Raw genomic sequence first — 27,788 nt, forward strand, 5'->3', positions numbered from 1 at the left:
AAGTCTGAGGCAAAATGTCTAGTATTCTTGAAGCAAAGGTATTGAACTGCTTGGATTGTGTATTATTTTAGTGTAAATGGTGTCCTTTATTATCATGAAAAGCAACAGATAATTGCATATCTCAAATAGTATAGGCCCTATTCATTCAGCCCAAGTAAACCAGGTATTCCACCTGAATTTTTTTCTCCAGATAATAGAATGTAAACCTACAAGCAACAGATTATTCAACAACTAAAAATTACAGCAATAACTCTTAGTATTAGAATGCACTAGAATGTAGGGAATATCCTAGGCAGGTATAAGGGACCTGTCTCTGATGACTCTATTTCAACATAACTGGTGTCAGGCATTGTGAGAGGATGTCTAGCAATACCCTCGGGGCTCCTGTTCTATATCTTATTTCTTTTCTTTGGTTGGTCTTCAATTTTCTTTTTATAACTTCTTTCTATACACTTCATTTTATAATTTATAATACTCCATAAATTTCAACGTGTTTTTTTTTTTTTTACTATCCACTATTTCAGAGATCTTATTCCATTTGAGGATTAAGAAACCTAATACTTCATGTAGAGTACCTAATACAGTGCCTGCCATAGAATCAGATTTTAAAAAATGCTAGCTATGTTACATCTGTTTATCATTATCAGGAGATCTCCTGCCTGTATCTTACACGGTTCCTCTCTATTACTCCTTCCATTCAGGGTGCAAATGTATGCTGAGACTCTGAGCCCTGTGTTTCCCATTAGTTTCCACTCCTGTCTCTCTCCTTCCCTTTAGCCAAATAACCCTTCAAGGAAGCCTGAACAAGACACCTTGTTTTCTTCTTATTCGTTCTTCATCCAACTGCAATTTGGCTGCTGCTTCCATCAGTCCACTAACACTACTCTAGAAAATGCCTAGAGCCTCCATATCCCCACGGTCAAGGAACACTTATCTCTTTAAAGTTTATTTAATGTTTCTGCATCGTGTGACCCTGTTAACACGTTTGCTTTTGAAATCTTGCCCTCTTTAATTTCAACACCACTATGTCTTTGCACTTCATCTCTTACTCCTCTAATTTTTTTCACTGTTCTCTGAAAATTATATCGCAGTTACTGCTTTTAAATAGTGATCTTGCTGGGGCACTTGGGTGGCTCAGTCAGTTAAGCATCTGACTTTGGCTCAGGTCATGATCTCGTGGTCTGTGAGTTCGAGCCCCGTGTCGGGCTCTGCGCTGACAGCTCAGAGGCTGGAGCCTGCTTCGGATTCTGCGTCTCCCTTTCTGTCTATGCCCCTTCCCTGCTCGTGCTCTGTCTCTCAAAAATGAATAAACGTTAAAAAGAAATTTAAATAATAAATAAAGATCTTTCCTTAGTGACCATCCTCAGACCATATTACAGAACCTTTGTGAAAACTCATCTGTGCTTCTGGATGTAGCCCTATATGTCTGAGGGATGAGGACTCCTATATTCCTATCACCAGCACAGATCTCTCTTCCCAAGATCTATAAGTTCAGCTGCCCTTTGGACAGACTAGTCTGTGTCTTCTATGTCTCTCTGTTCATTTCCCCACCAGCAAATGGACACTTTTTTCTGCTCTTTTCAAGCTTCCTGGCTGTTTTCTCTTTAACATGGGAAGAACTATATGATACTAAAGAAAACCAAATTATTTAGTCACTGAAATTATTCTACATACAATTTGAAATTAATAGTCTCTTGTTAAGGGACTCTCCTATGAGGAGAGAGGAATGGGTTTGGACAGATATTGTCTCATTTAAAAAAAACTCCTTTCATATATATTCCTCAAAATTGGAACTGGGCAACTGAGCCCATACATTATTTGTTTTAATATTACATTATTCCTTATAAACGAAGACTAAAATATTCAGATGTGTCTTATATTAATTTATGTATCCTCATTGTTTTTATTTCAAAGGATAGAGGGAAACCTCAACTGTGGAGTACATTACCTTTTTACTTGTTCTTTCTCTCTAGTTGTAAGTATCTAACTGGAGAACGAGCTAATTTTTAAAAGTAGCGATTGAGAAATACCTTTAAAGGGCAAGAGGCAAAAATGTTACCTTTGGAAAGCAGTGTTATAGCATCAACCATAGAAATTGCCAGGCTTTAGTCAACTAGGATATTATGCTAAGTATTATTTTATTAAGTGTGGCATTACATTCCAAACTTTCTGTTCTTATCTCACCAAAGAATTAGTAAAATAGTTGTTATATAAAGGAAGTCTGAGAGGTAATGCAGCTAATGACTTTTCAATCAGTGGGTAATCTTGCCATCAATAGTCTTGGGAATCACTAATTGTGGGAACATTTCTAGAAGCAGTGGCTTTAAAATGTTAACTTAGATTCTTTTTTTTTAATCCATATAATAAAAGAATAATTACACAAAAATATAAATAAGAAACACCAAGGTCTTGATACTATGGCTTAATTAATCTATAAGTGTATGTATTTTTTTCAATATATGAAATTTATTGTCAAGTTGGTTTCCATACAACACCCAGTGCTCATCCCAAAAGGTGCCCTCCTCAATACCCATCAACCACCCTCCCCTCCCTCTCACCCCCCATCAACCCTCAGTTTGTTCTCAGTTTTTAAGAGTCTCTTATGCTTTGGCTCTCTCCCACTCTAACCTCTTTTTTTTTTCTTCCCCTCCCCCATGGGTTTCTGTTAAGTTTCTCAGGATCCACATAAGGGTGAAAACATACAGTATCTTTCTCTGTATGGCTTATTTCACTTAGCATCACACTCTCCAGTTCCATCCACGTTGCCACAAAGGACCATATCTCATTCTTTCTCATTGCCACGTAGTACTCCATTGTGTATATAAACCACAATTTCTTTATCCATTCATCAGTTGATGGACATTTAGGCTCTTTCCATAATTTGGCTATTGTTGAGAGTGCTGCTATAAACATTGGGGTACAAGTGCCCCTATGCATCAGTACTCCTGTATCCCTTGGGTAAATTCCTAGCAGTGCTATTGCTGGGTCATAGGGTAGGTCTATTTTTAATTTTCTGAGGAACCTCCACACTGCTTTCCAGAGTGGCTGCACCAATTTGCATTCCCACCAACAGTGCAAGAGGGTTCCCGTTTCTCCACATCCTCTCCAGCATCTATAGTCTCCTGATTTGTTCATTTTGGCCACTCTGACTGGCGTGAGGTGATATCTGAGTGTGGTTTTGATTTGTATTTCCCTGATGAGGAGCAACGTTGAGCATCTTTTCATGTGCCTGTTGGCCATCCGGATGTCTTCTTTAGAGAAGTGTCTATTCATGTTTTCTGCCCATTTCTTCACTGGGTTATTTGTTTTTCAGGTGTGGAGTTTGGTGAACTCTATAGATTTTGGATACTAGCCCTTTGTCCGATATGTCATTTGCAAATATCTTTTCCCATTCCATTGATTGCCTTTTAGTTTTGTTGGTTGTTTCCTTTGCTGTGCAGAAGCTTTTTATCTTCATAAGATCCCAATAGTTCATTTTTGCTTTTAATTCCCTTGCCTTTGGGGATGTGTCAAGTAAGAAATTGCTACAACTGAGGTCAAGTATATATATTTTGGATAAGTGGAACTATTCTGCAAATCTCACTTCTGATTCATTTCACTGAAGAAAAGAAAAACAGGGACTAAATCCAGAATTAATCACAAAATGTCTTATTTTTAATCTTCTTCTTTTCAAAGTCTAATTAAAAATCTAAATAAATGTTTTGCCAAAGGGTTTGCTAATATTCTCTAATAGTATTTCTTATTTAGACAGAAGCAAATCAGTATTATTCAACCATAACCATCCATTTATTCTACATCACTGTTTCTATCTGAACATTTAAAAAAGCAACTGATATGGGATTTATGTGGCATTTTATATAATTTATTATAGCACTTACATTATGTAATTTCTAGTTCTGTCTCTGAACTGCTACTGATGTCAGGGGAAAACCATCTGAATTACATTTGTATATTCACAGTGAGAATATACACCATTTAGAAAGAAAGGACAAAGTTATTTCACATTGAACCCAAATGACACAGTAATTAATTTTAGAAACTGTCCTTAAAGTTACTAAAAATAAGGAACTTATGGCCTTGGGTCAAATTTACGTACTTCCTGAGGAAGTTTTCAAAGAATAACTTAAGAGTAGCTTTTGCCTAGGGCCAATGAATTAGATTAAACTTGCCCTGATAGTGTTAGCACCTGACATGTAGGTTGCCCTTGAAGAATACATGGCCACCTCCTCACATGCGCATCCCTGCTGCCAAGACAAAGTCTGACTGAGATGGATCAGATCAGTCTCCTTATCATTTTATGATAATTTGCTCCATTGTTGAATAGCTATAGCAAAATAAATCAATACATAATTACATTTCATATCCTATAATTAAAACTTAATTATACAAATTAAAAAAGTGAAATTATTTACTTTTAAGAAAAAAAAAGCAAATAAATTTGAGAAAAGAAACCCTGAATGTCAATTAGGATACCCTTAGATTCTCCTAGTTATACAGACCAGAAACTCATGGATGGTTGCAAGTGCAGGGATTTGGTCCAAGAGCCATGTACAGAGGTACAGCCCTTTGATCCTCTGAACAAGGGTTGATCTTAGCAAGGGCAGAACGCAAGGCTTCAGGAAGGGCAGGAGATGACAAAGAACTGGACCACAAGATCATTGACTGCGAAAACCGGTGCTAACATGAGTCACCTACTCTGTGCATATTTTCTTCAGTGTTTAATTATTACATGGCTTATTTATTTATCTTCAGTTCTTTGTCCCTTAGTTTGTGCTGTCTCAAACTTTGGCTTTGCATAATTCCAATGGCCCTGAGTCTCCATCATAACTTCTGTCATTTCAGCCCCCTTTGGCAACTATCTCATTCTGTTAATATTGCTAAGATAAATTTTCATAGAGAGGAAATCTGATAGTGTAGGGTTACCTTTTTCATGTCAATCCAGGCCGTTAACCCCTGGCCTCATATGAATTGGCTTTCCTTGGGTCACTTGACCCCTGACATCCTATCTTCTTAGTCACCAGGCCAGATATGAGACTAGTTTTTGCTTTCATTTTTACAACATAATATGACTAGGGTCTTATTTTAGCCATTTGTCAAAGAGTTTAAAAGTTCCATTATCTTTTATTACATTATATTAAGATGTTACAACCATCCTACTGAAACCAACACTCCCTCATTTAGGTTCAGACACTTTTCATCTTATCCTGCTTCTTGGACTAAGTTAAGGAAACCTTACTTAGAGTTCATTCATTGACAGGGATGAATTAAATGTTCCCTGAAATAGAAAAAAATAGCACATCTTATTATCTGAGCATGCTGACACTTGACATCTTACAGGATTCACTATACCCAATTTTAATTATAATTGTGGAAATCCAGTGATAACATTATTTTCAATCCTTCTACAACTGAAAAGCAAAATCAGAATTGATATTTTTCAAAGACTCAGCTTGAGGATATATCATTTATTGATCATTTATTGGCATCACTGAATGCCCTAAGACACTGGTTAGCAAGCTTTCTATGAAAAAGATAGCAAATATTTTAACTATATGGGCCATATGTTCTCTATTGCAACTACTCACCTGTGCCATTTCAACACAAAAAACAAACATAGACAATCCATCAATAAATGAGCATGGCTGTGTATCAATAAAACTTTATTGATCCTTGGACATTGAAATGTGAATTTATAAAATTTTCATATGACACAAAGTAGCTCTTCTGAATTTCTTTTTCCCAGCCATTTGAAAAGCAAAAGCCATTCTTAACTCAGGAGCCATACAGAAACAGTCTGAGGGTCAGATTTGTTGTCCCTGCTCTAGGAAACTAAACAGCTTTCAAAGCTCTTGGGAAAATTAGGTAAAACTAGGAAAATTAAGTATACTACTTATACTATATGATGGAAACAACTTTCTTTAATTTTTATTAAGTTTAATTTAGTAATTCTTCAATACTTTTTATTAAGTTTATTTTTTTAATTAAGCAAATATACATAATAGGAATCAAGTTCTATTGTTATACCTTATTGTATAATTGTTCTATTAATATAGCTATTAGTGTCACTTTATCTTTATTACAGGTTATTTGAGACACTCCAGTCCCTATTTTGGTCAATATTTGGGCTCATCAATTTATATGTGACCAATGTCAAAGCACAGCATGAATTCACTGAGTTTGTTGGTGCCACGATGTTTGGGACATACAATGTCATCTCTCTGGTGGTCCTACTCAACATGTTAATAGCTATGATGAATAATTCGTACCAACTCATTGCTGTAAGTTGAATAACTTTATTTTAATTCAATATTCCCCCCCTAGAATGTGTTGTTCCTAGCCACACTCTATCTTATTTATCATAAGGAATACAGCCTGTAATTGGCTATTGATGGGACAGAACAGAATTATAATATAAATGGTTAATTGGAAGTTTCTAAACAGTATTATACCATATTTAGCTACAAACTAATCTAGTTTTGTCATATTATGGATGATTATAAAATAAAGTAAATCTGTCTTGCTAGGCAGTCATTGGCTACGAAAGCACAAGGGAAGTATGAATTACGTGCAAGTGGCTCATCTCTGTGTAGCGCCCTTTGGACTTTGCATTGTCTCTGTCCATTTAACCTACGATCTTGGTATAAACAAACTTATGCCAGCCTGGCAAGATACAAAAGCTAGCCTAGAGGAGAGTCTGAGGGGAAAATCTACAGTATTTTTGGTTTCTTAAATCCAGAAAAAGCAAGGTATGGGTAACCCTGAATTCTACAGCAGAGCACACAATACCATATATGTTTATTTGAAACTCTAGAATCCAAACAATTTAGTTTACTTTTCATTCATTCATTCAGCAAATGAATAAGAATTCATTTGAATAGAATGATTCTATTCTATTACCAAGTACTATTCTATGAACTAGAAATACAACAATGAATGAGAAAGACAAAGTTCTTTATCCTCTTGAACTTACATACACGCCGGTGGCCATTAGCAATAGCAACTAAACAAACCCATATTGGAATGAAATACACTTAAGTCTTTCATATTTATACCTGAATCAAATAGCATTTTATAAGAATAATTTATAACTATAATTTTCTCCTTAAATAACTACCATTATATTGCATCTTTGAATCTATTTCTAAACCACCAGAGTGTTATTATTGTTACTTTGAGAAACAGCATTCTGAATTTTACTGAAACTGTCTCTGTGGGGCAAGATACCTGTCACAGATGAAAAACTACATAAAACATAAAAATAGATGATTTTTATTTTCTGATTCATAAACAAAGTATTAGTGCTGGGTATACCTAGGTCCTAGGATTTGCAGGTGAATATCCAAATTATGGGGCTTCACTTAAGCATCTTGCAAGTGAGGATTTTTTAAGATACTCCCTATGTATTTCCTTAGAAATTCTGTATTATTCTGGTCAGTGTATTTGCAAAACGTAGATTCTATTTTTCAGACCACCCTTCTAAAAAAAATTAGAAAGACTCTAATTATCAAGCTATATACAGAGAAGCTGTATATACAATTTATATCCTATAAAATATCAAACGGATTGATTTCATCAAGAAGAGAACATTACTTAAGGATAGTATGACTTTTTTTGTTTTTACTGCTTTTAGGGTTTATCTTTCTAGATGATTTTTAAAGAGGTGAGAATGATCTTCAAAGCTCTGTTTTTGCTTAGCTTAAACTCTAAAACTACTTAAGAAGAGAGCAGGCATAGATAACCTGAGACAGGTGTAGCTCCCATAATCCTGTGCATAATGCCTCCTTGAAGCAAGAACATGCCAACTATTTGATTTTCACTTGGATAACAGAGGTGGTTTTAGTCATCACCAACATATAACATTTCACTTCTAGTTTTTCTACCATAGAATTTGTTGTAGACCCTCTCAGAATCCCAAACCAAGAACAAAGAAAGAGTTTACCTTTTTTTTTTTTTTAAGTTTATTTATTTATTTTTGTGAGATAGAGAGCCAGCAGGGGAGAGGCAGAGAGAGAGAGAGAGAGACAGAATCCTAAGCAGGCTCCGCACTGTCAGCACAGAGCCAGATTCAGGGCCTGAACTCAAGAAACATGAGATCATGACCTGAGCCAAAACCAAGAATTGCACGCTTAACCAACTGAGCCACATAGGCGCCCCAGGAAGTCTGCTTTGTGATAGCAATAAGAGAACACAATGAGGTTAGCATAATCCTTAATTTGTGACTCCTTAAGAATCAGAAGGAGCAGAATCTACTCACAGGCCAACTCTTTATCAAAGTGACTATGTTTTTATTCGCTTAAGCTAATTCTCTTGACTCCCATCCTCCACGACTACAGCAAACAATATATACTTTTCTTCATTAATGCAGGATCTATAAGCTTGTTTAGAAAGAAACAGAAAGAGAACTCGAGGAGAGGAAGAGGAGAGGATAGGGGGGTGAAACCGGAGCTCCTCTGCTTCTGTCTATTGATCAGTCCCTCCAGTCAAACATTTGACACAAAGCACACAGTGAATGCCACACAGTTTCTGGATATGCTGATTCCTGTTGAAAGCACAATCTGTCCAGTGTCTAGATGAAAATCTCTATTGCTCAGGGTAGAAATGTATATGCAACACATGCATTCATTAGCACACAACCATTTAAGAATATTAGAATGAAGCATGGTCTAATGTGATTCTCCCACTCTAAAATCTGAGTTCTTCCTTACAATATCAATGGGTTAAAATGAACTATTTTGATATGCCTAGTTTCTACCACCTCCTACTTCCCAGATTTTCTGCTTCAATCAGATTTGTGGCTAATTTAAGAGGGGACTGGCTGCCCTATCTCTAATTGCCACAAATGTTCTGATTTTTTCTAGGAGGTTAATAAAGTGGAATGATTAATAAATTATGAAGGGTTGCAAACAGCCACTAACCACAGTCCTGTCTGGTGCTATTTGGACAAGGCTATGTCAGGGTTTGGTGCCATGTCAGAGGCCCCATTCTACAATTGTTAGAGGAGCTTCTGTCCGAATTTGTGCCTGTTGCCTAAAGGTGGACAAGAATAATTCACATAGAAACACACCAACTAAGACTTTTCCTGGAAACACCAGAAGGCTAAGCCATGAGCATCCATGAAGGTGACACTGACCTAGACCGGGATTCAAGGCCTCGGGGAAGATATGAAGGTCTATTTGTGGTCAGAATCTAGTGCACTTGGGCTAATGTAAGCCTGCAGTGCAGGAAATGAAAATTTCGTCTTCAAGTCGTAACTGATCACTGCAGGCTCTTTAACATGGAATTCTTTTAGACATCTGTTTCATGGAAGAAGGAAGGATAAAAACTGACAAGACTGCTGTGACTCTTTACCAGGGTAAACCATCATCTGAAATGTTTAGATGACTACCTCGAGGAGTCAGTCTTGTTTCTATAAGCAATTTAATTAATATTACAAGAGCTGCTCCAAGTCAGGTTACAGGCTCCCTGTGAGGTTTATCTCACGTTAGTAATTAAGAAACCTGTCAGCAGTTGTCATATTCTCCCATTCAGGACCATGCAGATATAGAATGGAAGTTTGCTCGAACAAAGCTTTGGATGAGTTATTTCGAAGAAGGAGGTACTCTGCCCACTCCCTTCAATGTCATCCCGAGCCCCAAGTCTCTCTGGTACCTGATCAAATGGATATGGACACACCTGTGCAAGAAAAAGATGAGAAGAAAGCCTGAAAGTTTTGGAACAATAGGGGTAAGAACACAGCATGTTAGTATTAGCGGTTTTTTTGATTGTGTATTTAAATATATTTGTATTTCTTGTTGGATAGTTTTGCATTTTTAGCCTTTTGTTTTTCCTGGTTGTGTTTGGTGTCCTTTTGTTTGCACAGCTACCACATCTAAGACACTGTTTGAGTAACTAAGAGTTTTTCCTCCAAACCCATTTCCTCCAGTGAGGGCAGTCACTGTTACTTTAGTAGGAGCCCCACCTGACACAGGCCTCTCCTGGACCCAGTGGCCGAGGCTTGGGGAGCTAACACATTGTCTCTTGGTACCCTAATTTCTGCTCTTTTCAGAAATGCAATCGCTGGTTGTTTGTGGCGTTACTTGCTCTTGTCTACTCTCTCTGGATTATAAGGGAAGGGGGCTGTTTCAGTCTCTCATATTCTTAGTGCCGAACATAGGCTCTGACACACAGTATATGATGCTTGACAAAAACATCTCGGCTAAATGATTAAACAGGGATTATAAACTTAAAAATGCTGCGCCATGTTCCAGCACAGGGACTTCAGAATATGTTGAGTTGTTCAACGTTTTGCTTCTACACCTAATCATTTTAAATACCAAGAAGTTGTGTTTTTAAAAAATGTTAGGACTATTCAGAGCCATGCTCCTGTTAACAGTATCAGATTAAACTTCCTTTGGAAGTTCCTTTCATACTGGAAAGCAAGAGTTCAACTGGTTCCATCAGAAGAGATGGGGACTAAGGACTTTGTTCCGGCAAAACCACTGACATGGGACAAGTTATTCCTCATTTCTTTCACACTTAATTTCCTAATTTTCAAAGTTCTCATAGTGACGTTTTGAGAATCCATACTCTAACGTTCATTAGTTGTTTTGACTTGCTCAGAGAAATTGCTTTGGAAGTATTTTAATATGCATTTACATTAGAATCACCAAGTAATACTAGTTACTAACAGTTTTAAATTTGTTTTTAATTTTATTTAAAAAGGTTTCTGTTACTTATGCCCTAAGTGATCCTTCCCACTCATTAACTTCATTGCCCAATAAGCATTTCTCTCAGCATCAAATGGGGCTTTCTCCACTGATAGTGGCCTTGATTTTGCTGTCATGTTAGTCACATTTAAAAAATTTTTTTTAACATTTATTCATTTTTGAGAGACAGAGAGTGAGTGGTGGAGGGGCAGAGAGAGGGAGGCACAGGATCCGAAGCAGCCTCCAGGATCTGAGCTGTTATCACAGAGCCCAACGTGGGGCTCGAACCCACAAACCATCAGATCATGACCCAAGCCAAAGTCAGATGCTCAACACACTGAGCCACCCAGGCTCCCCAGTCACATTTCTAATTCTAAGGATGAAATTGACCGGCAAGAACATATACAGCATATAGCAGAGAGGTGGTTTTGGGAAGTAGTTACATTCTTTTTTATAAATTCCTACTCCAGAAACTTGGAGGACTAAAGTTTGTGCATATATCTGATCTTAGAAACCAAAGTCAAATTATGATGAAGACTTAGGCTGCAATACTCATACTGATAGATTTTAACACTGACCTTAGAAAGAGTGAAATTATTTTACTCTAGATGTTTGAGTAAAAAATTTTAACAGATGTTTCTGCTATAAAATAGGTTTAAACTATTTAAAAAAGGGTGTAAAATAAACATAATGCCTAAGATTTAATAAGCAATTATTGCACACATTCTATGTGCCAGCCAGTAACTGAGCTAGGGATTGGGGGTAGGAGTAGGTATAAAGGCATGGTTTCCATCCTCGAGCTCATCATTTCTAACATGGGACATACAAATATGAGAACATATTACTATAGTACATGTTATATATTTAACATTACAATATGTTACATGCAAAATGCTATGACAACATTGTAAGACATAATGTTTTCCTTGAGATAAACAGAAAAGGGTTTCAGGGAAGCCAAACTCTGGCTTATTCTCTTCCACATCAAAATATACTTGTCCCTTTTCACATCTTATTCTTAAATTCTTCAGAAATTTATTTAATCGATCCCTAGAAATATACAAATGATTAATATAGTCTTATGCTGTCTGTCATAGGAGTATTTAGATTTTTAAAAAAATTTTTTAATGTTCATTTTATTTTTGAGACAGTGAGAGACAGAGCAGGGTCAGGGGAGGAGCAGAGAGAGAGGGGGACGCAGAATCCGAAGCAGGCTCCGGGCTCCGAGCTGTCAGCACAGAGCCTGATGCGTGGCTTGAACTTGTCAACCACGAGATCATGACCTGAGCCAGGTCGAATGTCCAACCGACTGAGCCACCCAGGTGCCCCAGGAGTATTTAGATTTAAAAAGAGTTTCTGGGCCCCAAGATAAAGTTCACACACAAAAGAAATTTGTTTTTAATAGTTTAATTTTAGGCAATTGCAGAAAGAATCTTGGGTTTTAAGATGCCACAAAACTTGTAACAAGATATGGGGCCCTGCTCTAATATTTTAAGAGATCCATCTGTGCTGCCACCAAAATAATAGAAAACCACTCTAAGAACTTGACTTCCAAGTTCCCCCCCCCACCCCTTAGAATCCTCCCACTGTTGGTTGACGCATTGTTAGGAATATGTTACCATCATTTCTTAGATGCAAAGAGGAGCTTAACATTCATTTGGGATTTCCTATTAAAGCCCTGATTCACACCTTTCAGAAGGAGAGGGTAAATGGTGTAAGTTAAAAAATGTTCCTTTCTATACATTACTGGTCTCAAAAAAACACAAATTTCTTTTTATGTCTCTATCTCTAAATTTGACTATTTTGATCCAAGTTGATGCACAGAAAGAGAATTCACAATTAATGGCATGACCCCAAGACATTCCTTTTTCCTTAGCCATGTAGATCTTACAAACCTTTGGTAATGGGATATTTTTATGCTTTGGGAATTTATGACAAACTAAATAAATATTGTGAGTCATGTCTCTCTTTCCCACCGTCATCCCACTCTCAATCCTGCCTCTTCTTCACCAAGCTAAGGCTTTGGGCAAGCACTAGCCTAATCAAACTCAATGCTATAAATGTATTCTTTATCTAGACTGCATTTCCAGAACAGGAAGGACATAATATTTTGGTCTGCATACCTATAGTTCAGTTTTGTACATTTAGATTTTAGATGGAAATAAATAATATGTATTACTTATGAAGAAAAATATAAGAAAAAGGAAAAGTAAATTAAGGTTGGGCAACATTAATAGAAGAGTTAAATGAGAAAATAGTGTCAAAAAGTAGTTGATTTTGTTGTGAATTCATTTCAGTTTGGTTAATACCCCTGACAGTTCATTAGTACAGACAAATAAGGACAAGAAGATATACACATTTCCATTAATTAAAAGGTGACGTTGACGTATCGATGACAGTCACTCTGTATAACCAAGGCATGGGTTAGAATATCAATATCAATTACACTTCAAAAGGACCTTAGAAATCATTTAGCTCAACCATTTCCTTTCAGAGAGAACTTATTTACCTTGCCAGGTGTTTTAGGGTCCGTTGGTAACAGCTGGGGGGAAACCTGGATCTTTTGTTTCCCAAACCAGTGTGCTTTCAGTCACTCTCTTGCTTCCCTGAAAACTGTAATGATAATACAATGATACCTTCTATGTTGCGTATTCATCTTTCGATTTTCATTTTTCTCAACAGCTTTTGAATGCTGTCACTGTTTTCGGCTTCTAAGATTCCTGTATCTCAAAGTCCTTGTTTCCCAGCCTGGCTCACTTTCTGTTTGCATCTCAACTTGCTTATATTTAGGCCACATTTTTGAGACAGAAATCTGAAGCTCAACTGGTGGCAGAGCTTATACATTCTTTGAGGCATTTTCTCTAACCTTCCCAACTTGTGACTCACTTACCTACTCTTGTAACCCAGCAGCTGCCTGAATGTCACACTGGTGCTCATTCCCTTCACATGCCCAGGCAGAGCCTGAAAGCAAGCACTCTTCAGCATAGCTGCACTGGCCACTCTCCAGGAGCCCATCATCGGTGATCTTATCTAGTAGTTATGGTTTCCGGGTAATAATGATAGAACTAGTGCTGAAAACTCATTAACTTCTTTTTTTTAACTTTGGACTTCCTCTTATGGGTGATTGGGAGTTCCAAATAAATTAACCTTTCATTTGGAATGCTCTTTGCAGGAAACATAAATGAAGCAGAAATAACTTTATTGAGCAAAACCTTTATTGGAGGAAGAAAACCCATTATTGAAAAATGGCTTGTCTCTGGAAAATTATGAAATCCTACCAAAGGGGGCAGCCTATTGAGGAGTCAATAAAATGTGAAACATGCTGTAGCTTTTGGTTTTTCGTATAACTACTTACCTAATTTTTAGCTTAACCCCATTTTATCAGCAAATACCCTTCTCCATATTAAAACACCAGTTCTTAGAATTTTGTGAGTGTTAAAATCATCAGGAATCTCTATTTTAATAAGCATTTCCTTGTAACTTTAATTAGAAACTCCTGTTAAAGAGGGGTGCCTGGGTGGCTCAGTCAGTTAAACTACTGACTTCAGCTCAGGCCCTGATGTCACAGTTCGTGAGTTCGAGCCCCGCATCGGGCTCTGTGCTAACACCTCAGAGCCTGGAGCCTGCTTTGGATTCTGTATCTTCCTCTCTCTCTGCCCTTCCCCCACTTGTGCTCTGTCTCTCTCTCTCTCTCTAGAGAATAAATAAACATTAAAACAGATTAAAAGAAGAAGAGGGAGGAGGAGGGAGAGGAGGAGGGGGAGGAGGAGGAGGAGGGGGAGGAGGAGAACGAGAAACTCCTGTTAGGGAAAGCATTTGTATCTAGCACAGCTTTTTAAACAAAAACAAAAGCAACTTTTGTCCTCATTGCTGAAGAGGTCCAGATCATTTAGTTAAAGTAAAAAGATGTCACAGCCAAAGTGTTTAATTAATATGAAATATTTCAATGCCATAGACCAGGTTTCTAAAATGGAATGCTTACGTTAATAGGTCAAGATGCCAGACTAAGACATGTGAAGCCTTTTGACAGAATTATAAAGAGTGATTTTAACTTGCTTGGATTTATGTTTTCCACTTTCTGGTTTTCTCCTGAGCACAACATAGTGAGGAAAACATGAAACACCATGTCTGTTAGGGTCATTTAGCATCACTCAGCTCTAGGACCACAGACGGAATACTCATGCTTGACCAGCTGCCACAGAAATACACTCAGTTATGTCTCTGGCAAAGAATTAGAAACAGTGAATGGATTAGCAGCAGCTACATCACTGGAGGACAAATGCTAATAGTACATGCTTTTCAGACTGTATTTTTATCAGAAGGTATTGCCCCTTATTCTTCATGACTTTTAGTAGCCCTAACTACAAATCTTACAGATCAGATAGCATTCATCCATGAGTCTCTCTCAACCCCTAATTTACTGCTGTAAAATCTGCTGGTGGGGCCCGTTAATTAAGTTTTCTTTCCCAGGTAGGGATGTAGAGGAATGAATTGCTTGATATTCTTGGTACTTCAAGAGTAAAACTCTGAATATTTGGTTTCACAAGGTGACATTCAAGCATGTTATAATGTTTATTTTCATATGCATAGAAAGTGTGCTTATAGAGAATAGTATGTAGCTCCCTCTGTAAATGAGCCAAAATGTAATTTTTAAAAAGGGATCACATCTTAGAATAGCCCCTTGTCTTTTTACTCATTTTTAAAAGGAAAAGAGCACAGCATGCTGCATCCCCTAAGGGATTCACCAAGCAGAGCAAAGAATAAAAGGCATAATTCATGGGCTTGAAATCAGTGATAGACCAAAACCAGGGTGGAAATGAGAGAGAGCAGCACTGACAATTGACTGCAGGGAACCAGCTACACGAAGTGAGCTTGACACTCCACATGGATGTGGAGAGAACTAGAGATAAAGAGCGAGAAAATGTCACAGTTGATTCCCCAGAGCCCTTTCTTTCACGACTGCAAAACCCTTCCTGCTCTAAGGCAACCTGACCTGACACGTCTATGGACATGAGGGGTGCCCTCACAGCAGCAGCGGTTTCTTTGGCCTTTTCCTTTATCGTTAGTTCTGTGATCCACATCCTGCCTTTATCTTGTCCTAACAAATCAAGAGGAACCCGAAAATTGTGAGTTATGCTGATGTGGCGCACAGGTGTGCCTTGGGCACCCGCGTGGAAAGCCACCCTGCCAAGGTACATTCTGTAAGTGGCGCTAGATTCCTGACATAATTTGCAGAGAAAACCGCTAACTTAAAATGCACATCTTTCTCCAACATACTGCATTGTTTTTATGAACACAGATTTGTCAGTTCTGTTCTCCGTCATCTCCAGTGATCATTATAAGATGTGATACCTTCTCCTTTGAGAGTAAATTCCTTTGAAACTCAGCTGATCTTTACCCCAACAAAAACCTAGCAAACGTGCTAGGTATTATTGATGATAATTCTACTGTATAGTATTTAATAATACCACTAATTGCCCAAATTATCATTATGTTTATTGCAAAGAGTACATATATTATGGGTTGAATTGTGTACCCCCCCCCCCACGAAAACAGATACGTTGAAGTCCTAAACTCCACTTCCTCAGAATGCGACTTTATTTGGAAATAGTGTCATTGCTGATGTAATTAGTCAGGTTAAGATGAGGTCATATTGCAGTAGAGTCCTTATAAGAACATGACCATGTGAAGACACAGAGACACAGGCAGAAAACACCTTGTGAAGACACAGGCAGAGATTGGGATTATCCAGCTGCAAACCAACGAGCATCAAGGATTGATAGTCACCATGAAAAGCTGGGAAGAAGAAACTTCCTTTCTTCTACCCTGCCTCAGAGGGAACATTTCCCTCTTGACTTGTGACTTCTTGCCTCCAGAATGGTGAGATCATCAATTTCTGTTGGCTTCAGCCACACGGATTGTGACACTTTGTATGGCAGCCCTAAGAAACTAATACAACATATACCATGCATTCTGTGGTTACTGATTTTTGTTCGAGTAAATATGGATCCAGTGTGTTAATGGTGCTGACCCTCAAATTAAGATGTATTGGGAGAGGGAGGCAAAACTATAGAATACATAGCAGATGTGTTCAAATGTCTCTTTGGAGACATGGAGAGCAGAGTGTAGAGAATGAGTTCTAGCTGGGGATTCTAGAGCCAGCACCGCCAGGAGAACACCGTGGTATTTAGTCACTCTCTCGACTCTGTGGGCCTTGGTCTCCTTACTTATAAATGAGGCCATGAGACTAGACAAGCTCTTTGGTTCTAAGAAATAATACGTCTGTTCTTAATACCTATGTGTTAATTGTCAGGTATTGAAATTTATTTTTTTAAGTTTATTTTAAGAGAATGAGAGAGCATAAGCAGGGGGAGGGAAGAGAGAGAGGGAGAGAGGGAGACAGAATCCCAAGCAGGCTCTACAATGTCAGCGTGAAGTCCAACGCAGGGCTCAAACTCACAAACCATGAGATCATGAGATCAGGACCTGAGCCGAAACCAAAAGTCTGATGCTTAACCGACTGAGCCACCCAGGAGACCCCACTGGCATTTTTTTAATAGCACCAACATCTCAGCAACTAGGCTAAAAATCTTTGTCATCATGCTCCCACCCCAGCTGCCAGCCCCCCTGGCTTCTGTTCCCTTTCAACATTCTCTAACTCCTTGTGATTCTTGCTGCCCCCTCCTTCCCATTCACACTGCTAACCATTTTAGCTCACACCCAGTTACTCTTCAGTTACATTCTGGTAATAGCATCCCCACTAATATCTACTGATTCTCTCCTACTCATCTTTCCTACTTCATATTGCTGCCAGGGGGGTGCCTGAGTGGCTCAGTCGGTTAGGCATCCAACTGTGGCTCAGGTCATGATCTCACAGTTCGTGGGCTCGAGCCCCGAGTGGGGCTCCATGCTGACAGCTCAGATCCTGGAGTCTGCTTCCGATTCTGTGTCTCCCTCTCTCTTCCCTTCGCCCACTCACACTCTGTTTCTGTCTCTGTCTCTCTCAAAAGTAGTTAAACATTAAAAAAAATTAGAAAAACATACTGCTGCCAGGGAATCATAATGGAAGTTCAACTTTCTTCACATGTCACTCGAGTAGTCAAAAAGCCAGGTGCCTACCAACCACTGAATTCGCCGTGCCTTCTAAGATGCTGCATAAAAACCCCCTGCTAACTCTCCAACATGATCTAATCCACATATTCGTATTATCAGAGCACACTGCCGCTGTCCTGGTGGAAGTTGCCTTCCCGTGTCTCTCACCCACCAGCACCAGCACTAGCAGATTTGCTCACTGTATTCCAGTTTTCTGCACACCTGAATGTCTGTGCATCTGACTGTTAAAGTTCCATGATTCTTTCCCATCCAGTCTGAAATCCCCTTCCCTGTTTGAAGGCCGCTTTGCCCAATATTACTTGTTTCTTCCCTGTACTCAAATAACATTAAGACGCCACCCCCACCCCCATGTTGTTGCTCATATTTTACCTTCATCTCTAGAGATTCTTGGCATCCACCTAGTAGACAACGAGCCGTTTAAGGGCAAAAGGTGTGTTTTACTTATCTCTGGTTTCTGCAGCCCCTTCCACGTACCTGCAACCACTTAATAAATATATCTTAAATTGGCCCTAGAAGCTAAGATTCATGAAATAGAAACCCACAAAGGAAAATTCATGGAGGTCACAGCAAAAATCCAATATTATGCAGAGATGTTCATAAAACTTTCGGAACCTCAAAAAAGATGACTGACCAGTGCTCCACACCTATTGGATTGCCTAAAAACTAGACCACCGACAACAGCAAATGCTAGTAAGGATGCGAAGCAACAGGAACTCTCATTCATTGCTGGTGGGAATGCAAAAGGGTAGGTTACTTTGGAAGACAGTTTGATGGTTTCTTACAAAACTAAACATATTCTTACCATACAATCCAGCAGTCTCACTCCTTGACAAAGGAGTGAAATGAGTGAAATAAGTGAAAACTTATTTCCAGGGGCACCTGGGTGGCTCAGGCAATTAAGCACCCACTTCGGCTCAGGTCATGATCCCATGTTCGTGGTTCAAGCCCCTCATCCGGCTCTGTGCTGACAGCTCAGAGCCTGGAGCCTGCTTCGGATTCTGTGTCTCCCTCTCTCTCTGCCCCTCCGCCACTCATTCTCCATCTCTCTCTCTCTCTCTCTCTCTCTCTCTCTCTCTACCAAAAACAAACATTATTTTTTTTATTTAAAAAAAAAAAAGAAAACGTATGTTCACACCAAATTCTGCACAAGAATGTTTATAGCAACTTTATTCATAATTGCCCAAACTTGGAAGCAGCCAAGATTTCCCTCAGTAGGTGAATGGATAAAGAAGCTATGGTACATCCAGACACTTGAATATTATTTATTCAGTAATAAAAGAAGTGACCTATCAAGGCGTGCAAGGACTTAGAGAAACCTTAAGTATTACCAAATGAAACAGCCAACCTGAAGAAGCTATATACGGGTTTCTAACTATATTATATTCTGGAAGAAGCAAAATTATGGAGATAGTAAAAAGAGTCATGGTTACCAAAGCTGAGGTGGTGGGATCAGGGGAGGGAGGGATAAATAGTCATAGAATAGAAGATTTTTAGGATAGTTAAAATACTCTGTATGAAATTATAGTGATAGATACATGTCATTATACATTTGTCCAAACCTGTAAAACTTACAACACCAAGAGTAAACAGTAATGCAAACCACGGATTTTAGGTGATTATAATGTATCAGTGTAGATTAATCAATTATAACAACGTGCCAATTTTTCTGTGAAGCTTAAATTGCTCTAAACAAGAGTCTTAATAAAACAAAAATTACTGCATACAGAACTTGTGTCACATCTATCCATATTTACTAAAACTATCTCCTCACCCTATTACTTAAATGCAAATTTCTTACTTTCAAACCTCTATTGCCTAGGTTAAAAGCATTCAACTCTTTACCTAAATAAAATGCTCCTCAAGCATGAAATGTCATGCAAATCACACAAAAAGAAACAATTACATCCTCTTTTACTTCTTCTGGGGTAATCCTGATATGTGTCAAATTATCCACAAGTTTTGTGAATCAAGAATATTTTTTAAAAACTGTGTTAAATCATGTTATTAATTTGAAAGGGGAAAAAATGGAAAAAGGATGGGAACTATTTAACATTAGTCAGTGATAGATGTCTTAAATCTCTTATCTAATCTAATCTTCAAAACCATCCAGTGAGTTTATCTTTACCTTAGAGAATAAAAATATGGGGATGGGAGAGGACCTCAGAGATAAATTCCTTATTTAGGTTCAGTCACCTTTAAACCCAAGTGTGATCCCTGAGTACATGTTCTTAAAGTGATACTCCACCAGCTGCCAGAAAGTAAGAAAGTAGAAACAGGGAGGCGTAATAGTGATAGTCTACAATGTCTGTGGTGCTAGCCGGAAAAGGAGAGATTAAATAGACATGAGAGGGGTGCCTGTGTGGCTCAGTCAGTTAATCCAACTCTTGATTTCAGCTCAGGTCACAACCTCATGGTTCGTGAGTTCCAGCTCTGCATCCGACTCTGTGCTACCAGGACAGAGCCTGCTTGGGATTCTCTGTCTCTTCTCTCTCTGCCCCTCCCTACTCGTGCTCTCTCTCTCTCTCAAAAATAATTAAATAAACATTTTAAAGTAAATAAATAAATAGATAGACAGACAGACAGACAGACATGAGAGAGATCTGAGCTGCATTATGTAGTGGTCATCATTGGCGAATGTATTGCATTCATTTGTTTTCGATATTCAGAAGATGTTTAGCTTCATCCATTCTTATTTTCCTAGGATACTGAAGTTCAACTGACTTGTATTACAACGTAGGTGTTGAAGAAAAGTGGAGCAGAAACAATTAACTGTTTTAACTTATACAGATATGGGCTATGGGTATTGAATAGTTCCTAAAATTCACCATAGAAAACTTTTTCTATGTACTCTCTTTCTGCGAGACTATTTTGCTTTTTAAAAACCTTTTCCCTAAAAAAAAAATAAACCTGGAATTAGTTTTTAAAGTGTAATCTTTGATCCCAGGGTCATAGAATCAAGTCTTGCATTAGGCTCTGCACTGAGCTTAAGATTCTCTCCTTCCGTCTGCCTCTCTTCCCCACATGTGCTGTGAGCTCGATCTCTCACAAAAAATAAATAAGTAAATAAATAAATGAAGTGTAATATTTGATCTTCTTATATTTGTATTAAAATTTTGAGATCTGTTTATGAATTAGGTTCTGTTGAAGGAAAGACAGTTTGTACTCTTTTGAATACTACGATGCATTGTGATCATTTTCTCTTATTACTCATAATTTTCTGATTCTGTCACTCTTTAATTTTTCATTAAGGAAATTTAAAGTTAAATCATGACTTCAGATTGCTATCTGCTGCCTACTTTTTATTGACTTTTTTGACCAAAACAGAATAGCAAAATACAATAGAAACTCAAAATAATCAAAATTGAGTTGACTCAATTCTATACTAAATTCAGAGTTTCTATCTACTAAAATCATGGAATGCACATCTCCTGTACAATATCTATAGTCAGAGTGTTAAAGAACTTGGCGTATATCTTGCTTTAGTATTTGTGTCCACTTGAGGTAAACTTAAGGAGATCTGGACGGCTCCTTTCCTTATAGAAGTCCTTTTTGTCTTGGATTTCAGCTAAACTAGGTCTCAGTAGTAGTCATATACCTCCATCTTGTGGCCCTGTCATAAAATTCCTTCTCATGCTATGTTTTTTTCCAAGATATCCTAATTTTGTAGTGAATTTCAAACTTCCCAGTCTTTAAGGAATACCATAATCATACTGAAAACTTGTTTAAGATTCATTTGAAAATGAATGGTATTTAAATAAATTAGTGGCTTTTAAGAAGTTAAACATTGTCTCAACTGCTCCTAAAAGTCACTAATAATCATGAAAAACAAATCTATTCTCCTGGCCAGGGAAAATGCCATTTCCTCCTATTCCCCTAAAGAGAAAAAAAAAGTTTCTTTTGCATTGTTTGATTTTTTCCTAATATCGTTTCACAGTGATGTATTCCTAACTCTTTATAAAATTCTATTTTATCAGCCTATGATTAAGTATTTAGTAAGGAACAAGATCAAAAGATTTGTTTAAACCCTAGATATGTTATGTCTTTGCTTTCTTACAATCTACCAAATTCATTCCTTTATTACACAAATATTTTTATTTTAGATAAGTTTGTTCAGTTTCCTTAATAATAAATATTGATATTTATTCAACATGCATAAAATACAATTTTGATAGCTTTTTTCTGGTATCTTTAAAATATTTGTGAAATCTGCAAATATGTAATTAGTGTCATTTACTATTTTATTCAATTTATAATGGACTTTTTTTTTTTTTTTTTTAGTCATTGGGCATCATCTCTCTCCATTCTGCACTCCAGCACCACTGCTCTGTGCTAAACCCAGCTGCATCCCCAAACCATTCTGATATTTTTATAATGATAGCTGGGACTCACATTTACTTTTTAAAATGATGAATTTATGAACCTTATGTTTGAACAGAATCTTCCACTTTTTCTTAAATCTAACTATCTAATTAAAGCAGCAGTCCCTTCTTAATGTACATTTGATTGAAATTAGTGTTGGGGGTGTAGTGGTCTGACATTGTTTCTGATTACATGTTGCATGTAATGGCTAAATTCTCAGACTTGCTATGTTGATATTTATGAAGACCTCCATATATTATTATAATGTAAGCTTTTTATTCTATTGAATTTTTATTTTTATTTGATATTTACTTTATTTTGTATTTGATATGTCTCATCTGTATCTCTTGGAATTATTGCAAGTGATCTGGGGTAGTATCAGCTATGATTATCTAATTTTCTATCACCTTCTGTTAAAAGAACATTCCCGGGGTGCCTGGGTGGCTCGGTTGGTTAAGCATCTGACTTCGGCTCAGGTCATGATCTCACGGTTCATGGGTTCCAGCCCATGTTGGGCTCTGTGCTGACAGCTCAGAGCCTGGATCCTGCTTTAGATCCTGTGTCTCCAGCTCTCTCTGCCTCCCCCTCTCCTCAAAACTAAATAAGTAAACATTTAAAATATTTAAAAGAACAACCTTCCCATCATTGTTGACTTGGTCTATATGTTAACTGCCATAGGGATTATAACCTTGCACTTTGTTGTTTTGTTTCATTCATTCTTTTTGATTCATGTGAAGCACTCTCTAGCTATTGTTCATTGTCTAGTAAAATGTTCATTCTGGAGAAGTGAGGAAAAATATATTCTCGATTAAAAGAACAATGAATTGGGTGCCTGGGTGGCTCAGTCAGTTAAGCGACTGACTCTTCATCTTGGCTCAGGTCATGAGATCGAGCCCCGTGTCAGACTTTGTGCTGACAGTGCGGGGCTTGGGATTCTCTCTCTTCCTCACTCTCTGCCCCTCCCCTGCTCTCTCTCTTTCTCTCAAAACAAATAAATTAATTTTTTTAAAAAAACAACAATCAATTATTTTCCAAAATGGTAATATATCACACTAACTGAAAAGTAAATGCCTTTTTCCTTTTCAGAGGCGAGCTGCTGATAATTTGAGAAGACATCACCAGTATCAAGTAAGTTATTCTATTCTATCTTGAAATTTGCATTAAAATGAAGTACAGTCCCATCTTTAGAATGGACTCAAGAGAGAATTCCTATTTATGCACTGAATGTCAGTTCTGTTGTTTCGACATGCCTCAGGAGGTTATGCGGAACCTGGTGAAGAGGTATGTTGCCGCAATGATCAGAGATGCCAAAACTGAAGAAGGTCTGACTGAAGAGAACTTTAAGGTAACCGTTTGTATCCTCATCACCAGGGGGCAGGTTCTGCAGAGCAGGGAACCAGATGCAGCACATTTACAATCAGAACTGGCAACTTGGCCATGAGTTTCAGCAAGCCTGTGTGCCTTCTTACTTTTAAATTCAAGTCTTCTTTTTTTTTTAAGCAGTGAAATCTCCTTTCAAAATACATTATTCTAAAGCACATTAAATCTGGGGCACCTAGATGGCTCAGTTGGTTAAGCAGCTGACTTCAGCTCAGGTCATGATCTTGCGGTCTATAGGTTCGAGCCCTGCCTTTGGGCTCTGTGCTGACAGCTCAGAGCCTGGAGCCTGCTTCAGATTCTGTGTCTCCCTCGCTCTCTGCCCCTCCCCTGCTCGCACTATGTGTCTCCCTCTCTCAAAAATAAATAAGCATTAAAAAAAAATTAAAGCACATTAAATCTGAAATGTGGAGGGGACTTGGAGACAGAGAAAATCCTAGTGCCTTGTGGCATTTTAACTTGCTGATCCTAGCAACATTCAAATGAGTGAGCTTTAGTTTTTGAAATTCCAGTCTGATTTCTAAGCCTGAAACATGTAGTAACCAACATGTTAAAAACAACAACAAAAACCTTCTCTGTCCTATGCACGGCTTTGGTAGCAGGATATTGAAGGTTTGTGCTTAATTGTAACTTACAAACTTAGTCTTTTTTTGTGGTTTTTTTGTGGGTTTTTTTTTTTGAGGTTTTTTGTGTTTTTTTTATTCCATCAGAGGAGATAGGTAGAATACATGAAATATATATGCTCAGGTCACATGTATAAAATGTTTCTGTTATTCTGCCTGAGTTCTTAGAGGTTTTGAAAGAATGAGTGAAGTCAATAGGGTCTTATAGGCAAAAACAAACAAATAAAAAAACACTGAAGAAGATCCTTTAAACGAGAATGGCAGGTTTGGCAAGAGAATAAAGATGAACAGCTGGCTAGGTAAGAAGACAGATGAATTGCAAAACGCAAAGCACAGATCAAAAGGATCCCAAATGTTCTTCACAGTCACAACATCCACACTTTGTAGTTAAATGATTCCTGGTGCTTTAGGAGATAGGTTGGAGGCACGAAGCCACCAGGAAGGCCACTATCAGGTTAGGACTGAGAACTCAGTTATCCAAAAAGAGTAGGACTGAGAATTCAGTGTCCAAAAAGATAAGAGTAGAGGATGCATCTGAGAAATGCTGTCTGATCTGAAGCAATTCTCAAGATTTAGTAGCTGCCCCAGGTGCTGAGGTAAATGCAATCCCAAGGTAGTAAACAATTGAAGGTAACTGCCAACTCTTAGAACAGTAGACACCACTTTAATTATTTTGTTTTAGATATCCCTTTGGACAGAAAGATATGCTCACATGAGAACCCTTTTAAAAATGCATCCCTGAGAGAATGAGAGGTGACCTGAAGGCAGGTGAATATTTTACAAAGGAAGCATTTGAAACTATAGTCCCATAAATCCGATATACTCTTGTTTCCTTTTGCATCAACCCCAGGAGGTCTCCTTGTTACTACATAACTGCCAACAGGGAAATTAGCAGGCATCAAAATGACTCCAGTGCCAGGGACAGAACAGGCAGTTCTCAACAGAACCACAGCAAAAATGGAATCCTGGCTCTTAAAAACGAGTAGGAGTGCCTGGATAGCTCAGTTGGTTAAGCCTGGGACTCTTGATTTCAGCTCAGGTGGTGATCTCACAGGGTTCATGGAATTGAGCCCCTTGCTGGGCTCTGCTCTGACACCATGGAGCTTGCTTGGGATTCTCGCTCTCCCTCTCTCTCTCTGTCCTTTCCCTGCTCATTCTTTCTCTCTCTCTCTCAAAAATAAATAAGTAAACTTTAAAAAAAATGAATGAAAACACATTAGAGCCATATATGAAATGTGCTCACCATGCACCCTCATGTTTGTTTAATTCACAAACTAAATTTCTTCATTTCACATTTCACTTAGGAACTAAAGCAAGACATTTCTAGTTTCCGCTTTGAAGTCCTGGGGTTACTAAGAGGAAGCAAGCTCTCTACCGTCCAGTCGGCTCAGGCCACAAAGGAGTCCTCCAACTCTGCGGACTCGGATGAAAAGAGTGACAACGAAGGCAGTAGCAAAGACAAGAAAAAGAACTTCAGCCTTTTCGATTTAACCACCCTGATTCACCCGCGATCGGCAGCGATTGCCTCCGAAAGACACAACATCAGCAATGGTTCGGCCCTAGTGGTGCAAGAGCCCCCAAGAGAGAAGCAGAGAAAAGTGAACTTTGTGACCGATATCAAAAACTTCGGGTTATTTCACAGACGGTCAAAACAAAACTCTGCCGAGCAAAATGCAAACCAAATCTTCTCTGTTTCAGAAGAAGTTGCTCGTCAGCAGGCCGAAAGACCACTGGAGAGAAATATTCAACTGGAATCCCGAGGGTTAGCTTCGCGGGGTGACTTGAACATCCCTGGTCTCAGTGAACAGTGTATCTTAGTAGACCATCGAGAAAGGAATACGGACACCCTGGGTTTACAGGTGGGCAAGAGAGTGTGTTCCTTCAAGTCGGAGAAGGTGGTGGTGGAGGACACTGTTCCAATAATACCAAAGGAGAAGCACGCAAAGGAAGAGGACTCCAGTATAGACTATGATGTAAACCTCACGGACACAGCCACCCACGAAGATTATGTGACCACAAGATTGTGATACTTGAAGGAGGGAGCGTTGATCATACATATACATATTTTCCATAGTGCCCTGGGTAGGGGGAGATGTTTAAAGTAAATTAGCAAATGCTAACTTACACTTCATAGCATTTATCAACTGTCGCATATTAACGTGTAACCTGTTTAAATAAGGCAAAGGCTATCAAAAACCCTGGTTTCATAGCCAGCTTTTGCTTTCACAATTTGTTTTACCTTTTTTTTTTTTTTTTTTTTTTTGGTTAATAAATAAACGCACCTTGTATTCTTGTACTATTGCAATAATCCACAGGAAATTTTTAGCTCTCTTTTTCAACTAAAACAAATGCAACTTATTTCATGTGGTAGTTGACTCCTATAGTAGGTATTTTTATATGCAGAAAAACAATGCAGCTGAAATATTAGAGCTTTTCATAATTTGGGGGGATCTCTAGAGATGGTTACACATCAAGGACTTTTCGGGCAGCCCTACAATTTGGCTTTAAAACACAAATATTACCAAATTATTTCTGAACATGTAAATACAGCACAGGTTAAAGCAAGCAAGCCTTCTTTTCATGGAGTCGTGATCAAACCCCCTCCTAAAATGAAAAGCAGGTATACTTTGGAGTTTTAGGATGCCCACTTTTTCATTTCGGTAAGTAAAATAAATGTTTGTCTTAATAAATATTGGTGATTGATGATTTTTAATGAGATTTTGTCATGAAGAAAGTTTTATTTCGGGTTTTTTAAAATGACCTTTTTCAGGTTCAGTTGCTAGTCAGTATAAATATGAGGCTTTATGAATAACAGAATTTCAAAATGTGGCAAAAGTTCTCAGTGCTAGAAAAGAATAACAATAAATTAGAGTAGGTAATGCTCCTTAAACAAAGCAAGATGTTACATTCTCGTAAGATCCATAAATTCATTCTAAACTCTAAATCTAAGCAAAGTTAAATTCTATTTCAATCAGTGCAATATTATTGCCAATTCAAGAAAAATACAGAAACCTAATGGTTTCCTCTTCTTTCCTCCAGTGACTGGTACATACGTCTTTAAAATTAAGATTTCCGAAAATCATTATTAATTTTAGCAGTAGATATAGATATTAAGTTTTCCCCATAGGAACAACATTCTTAATTACTTGTTTCTTCTGTTGTTGTCAAAGTAATTTATCTTATATTCATTCACTGGACCACTAAAAAGAAAATGTTTTCACCTGATATAAAAAGGCACTGGCAACTTCTTAAAGTTTAAATTATGTAACTTGTGTCTATATAAGCCACCATAGAAATAGAAGTTCCTTCACCACATGCAATAAGCATTTATTTCAAATCAATAGAAAAATGATGAGTTCATTTTACTTCAGAAATTACCTCCACAGACTAGACAAATGGTACATAATTTAACATTGACCCCAAATTGCATACTATTACAAAACCCAGTGTCTGGGGGCGGCTGGGTGGCTAAGTCGGTTAAGCGTCCGACTTCGGCTCAGGTCATAATCTCGCGGTTTGTGAGTTCAAGCCCCGTGTCAGGCTCTGTGCTGACAGCTCGGAGCCTGGCACCTGTTTCAGATTCTGTATCTCCTCCTCTCTCTGCCCCTCCCCTCTGTTCATGCTCTGTCTC

The 27,788-nt window shown here is 38.0% G+C and overlaps 1 protein-coding gene across 5 annotated transcripts in view; it reads left to right on the forward strand.

Moving 5' to 3' along the window:
• TRPC4 (transient receptor potential cation channel subfamily C member 4) overlaps nt 1–26,453 on the forward strand; it is a 196,457-nt gene extending 170,004 nt beyond the window's left edge. For all 5 annotated transcript variants that reach the window (XM_019447702.2, XM_019447701.2, XM_019447699.2 and 2 more), the window contains 5 exons: nt 6,083–6,278; nt 9,529–9,723; nt 23,244–23,285; nt 23,413–23,502; nt 25,462–26,453. In XM_019447702.2, the coding sequence (XP_019303247.1) occupies nt 6,083–6,278; nt 9,529–9,723; nt 23,244–23,285; nt 23,413–23,502; nt 25,462–26,184 (1,246 nt within the window). In that variant the 3' untranslated portion in view covers nt 26,185–26,453. The remainder of the gene's footprint in view (nt 1–6,082; nt 6,279–9,528; nt 9,724–23,243; nt 23,286–23,412; nt 23,503–25,461) is intronic.
• Nucleotides 26,454–27,788: the final 1,335 nt, after the last annotated feature.

The sequence above is a fragment of the Panthera pardus genome, unplaced genomic scaffold (assembly GCF_024362965.1).
Source record: "Panthera pardus isolate Hobbes unplaced genomic scaffold, ASM2436296v1 HiC_scaffold_1, whole genome shotgun sequence".
NCBI classification, from domain to species: Eukaryota; Metazoa; Chordata; class Mammalia; order Carnivora; family Felidae; genus Panthera; species Panthera pardus.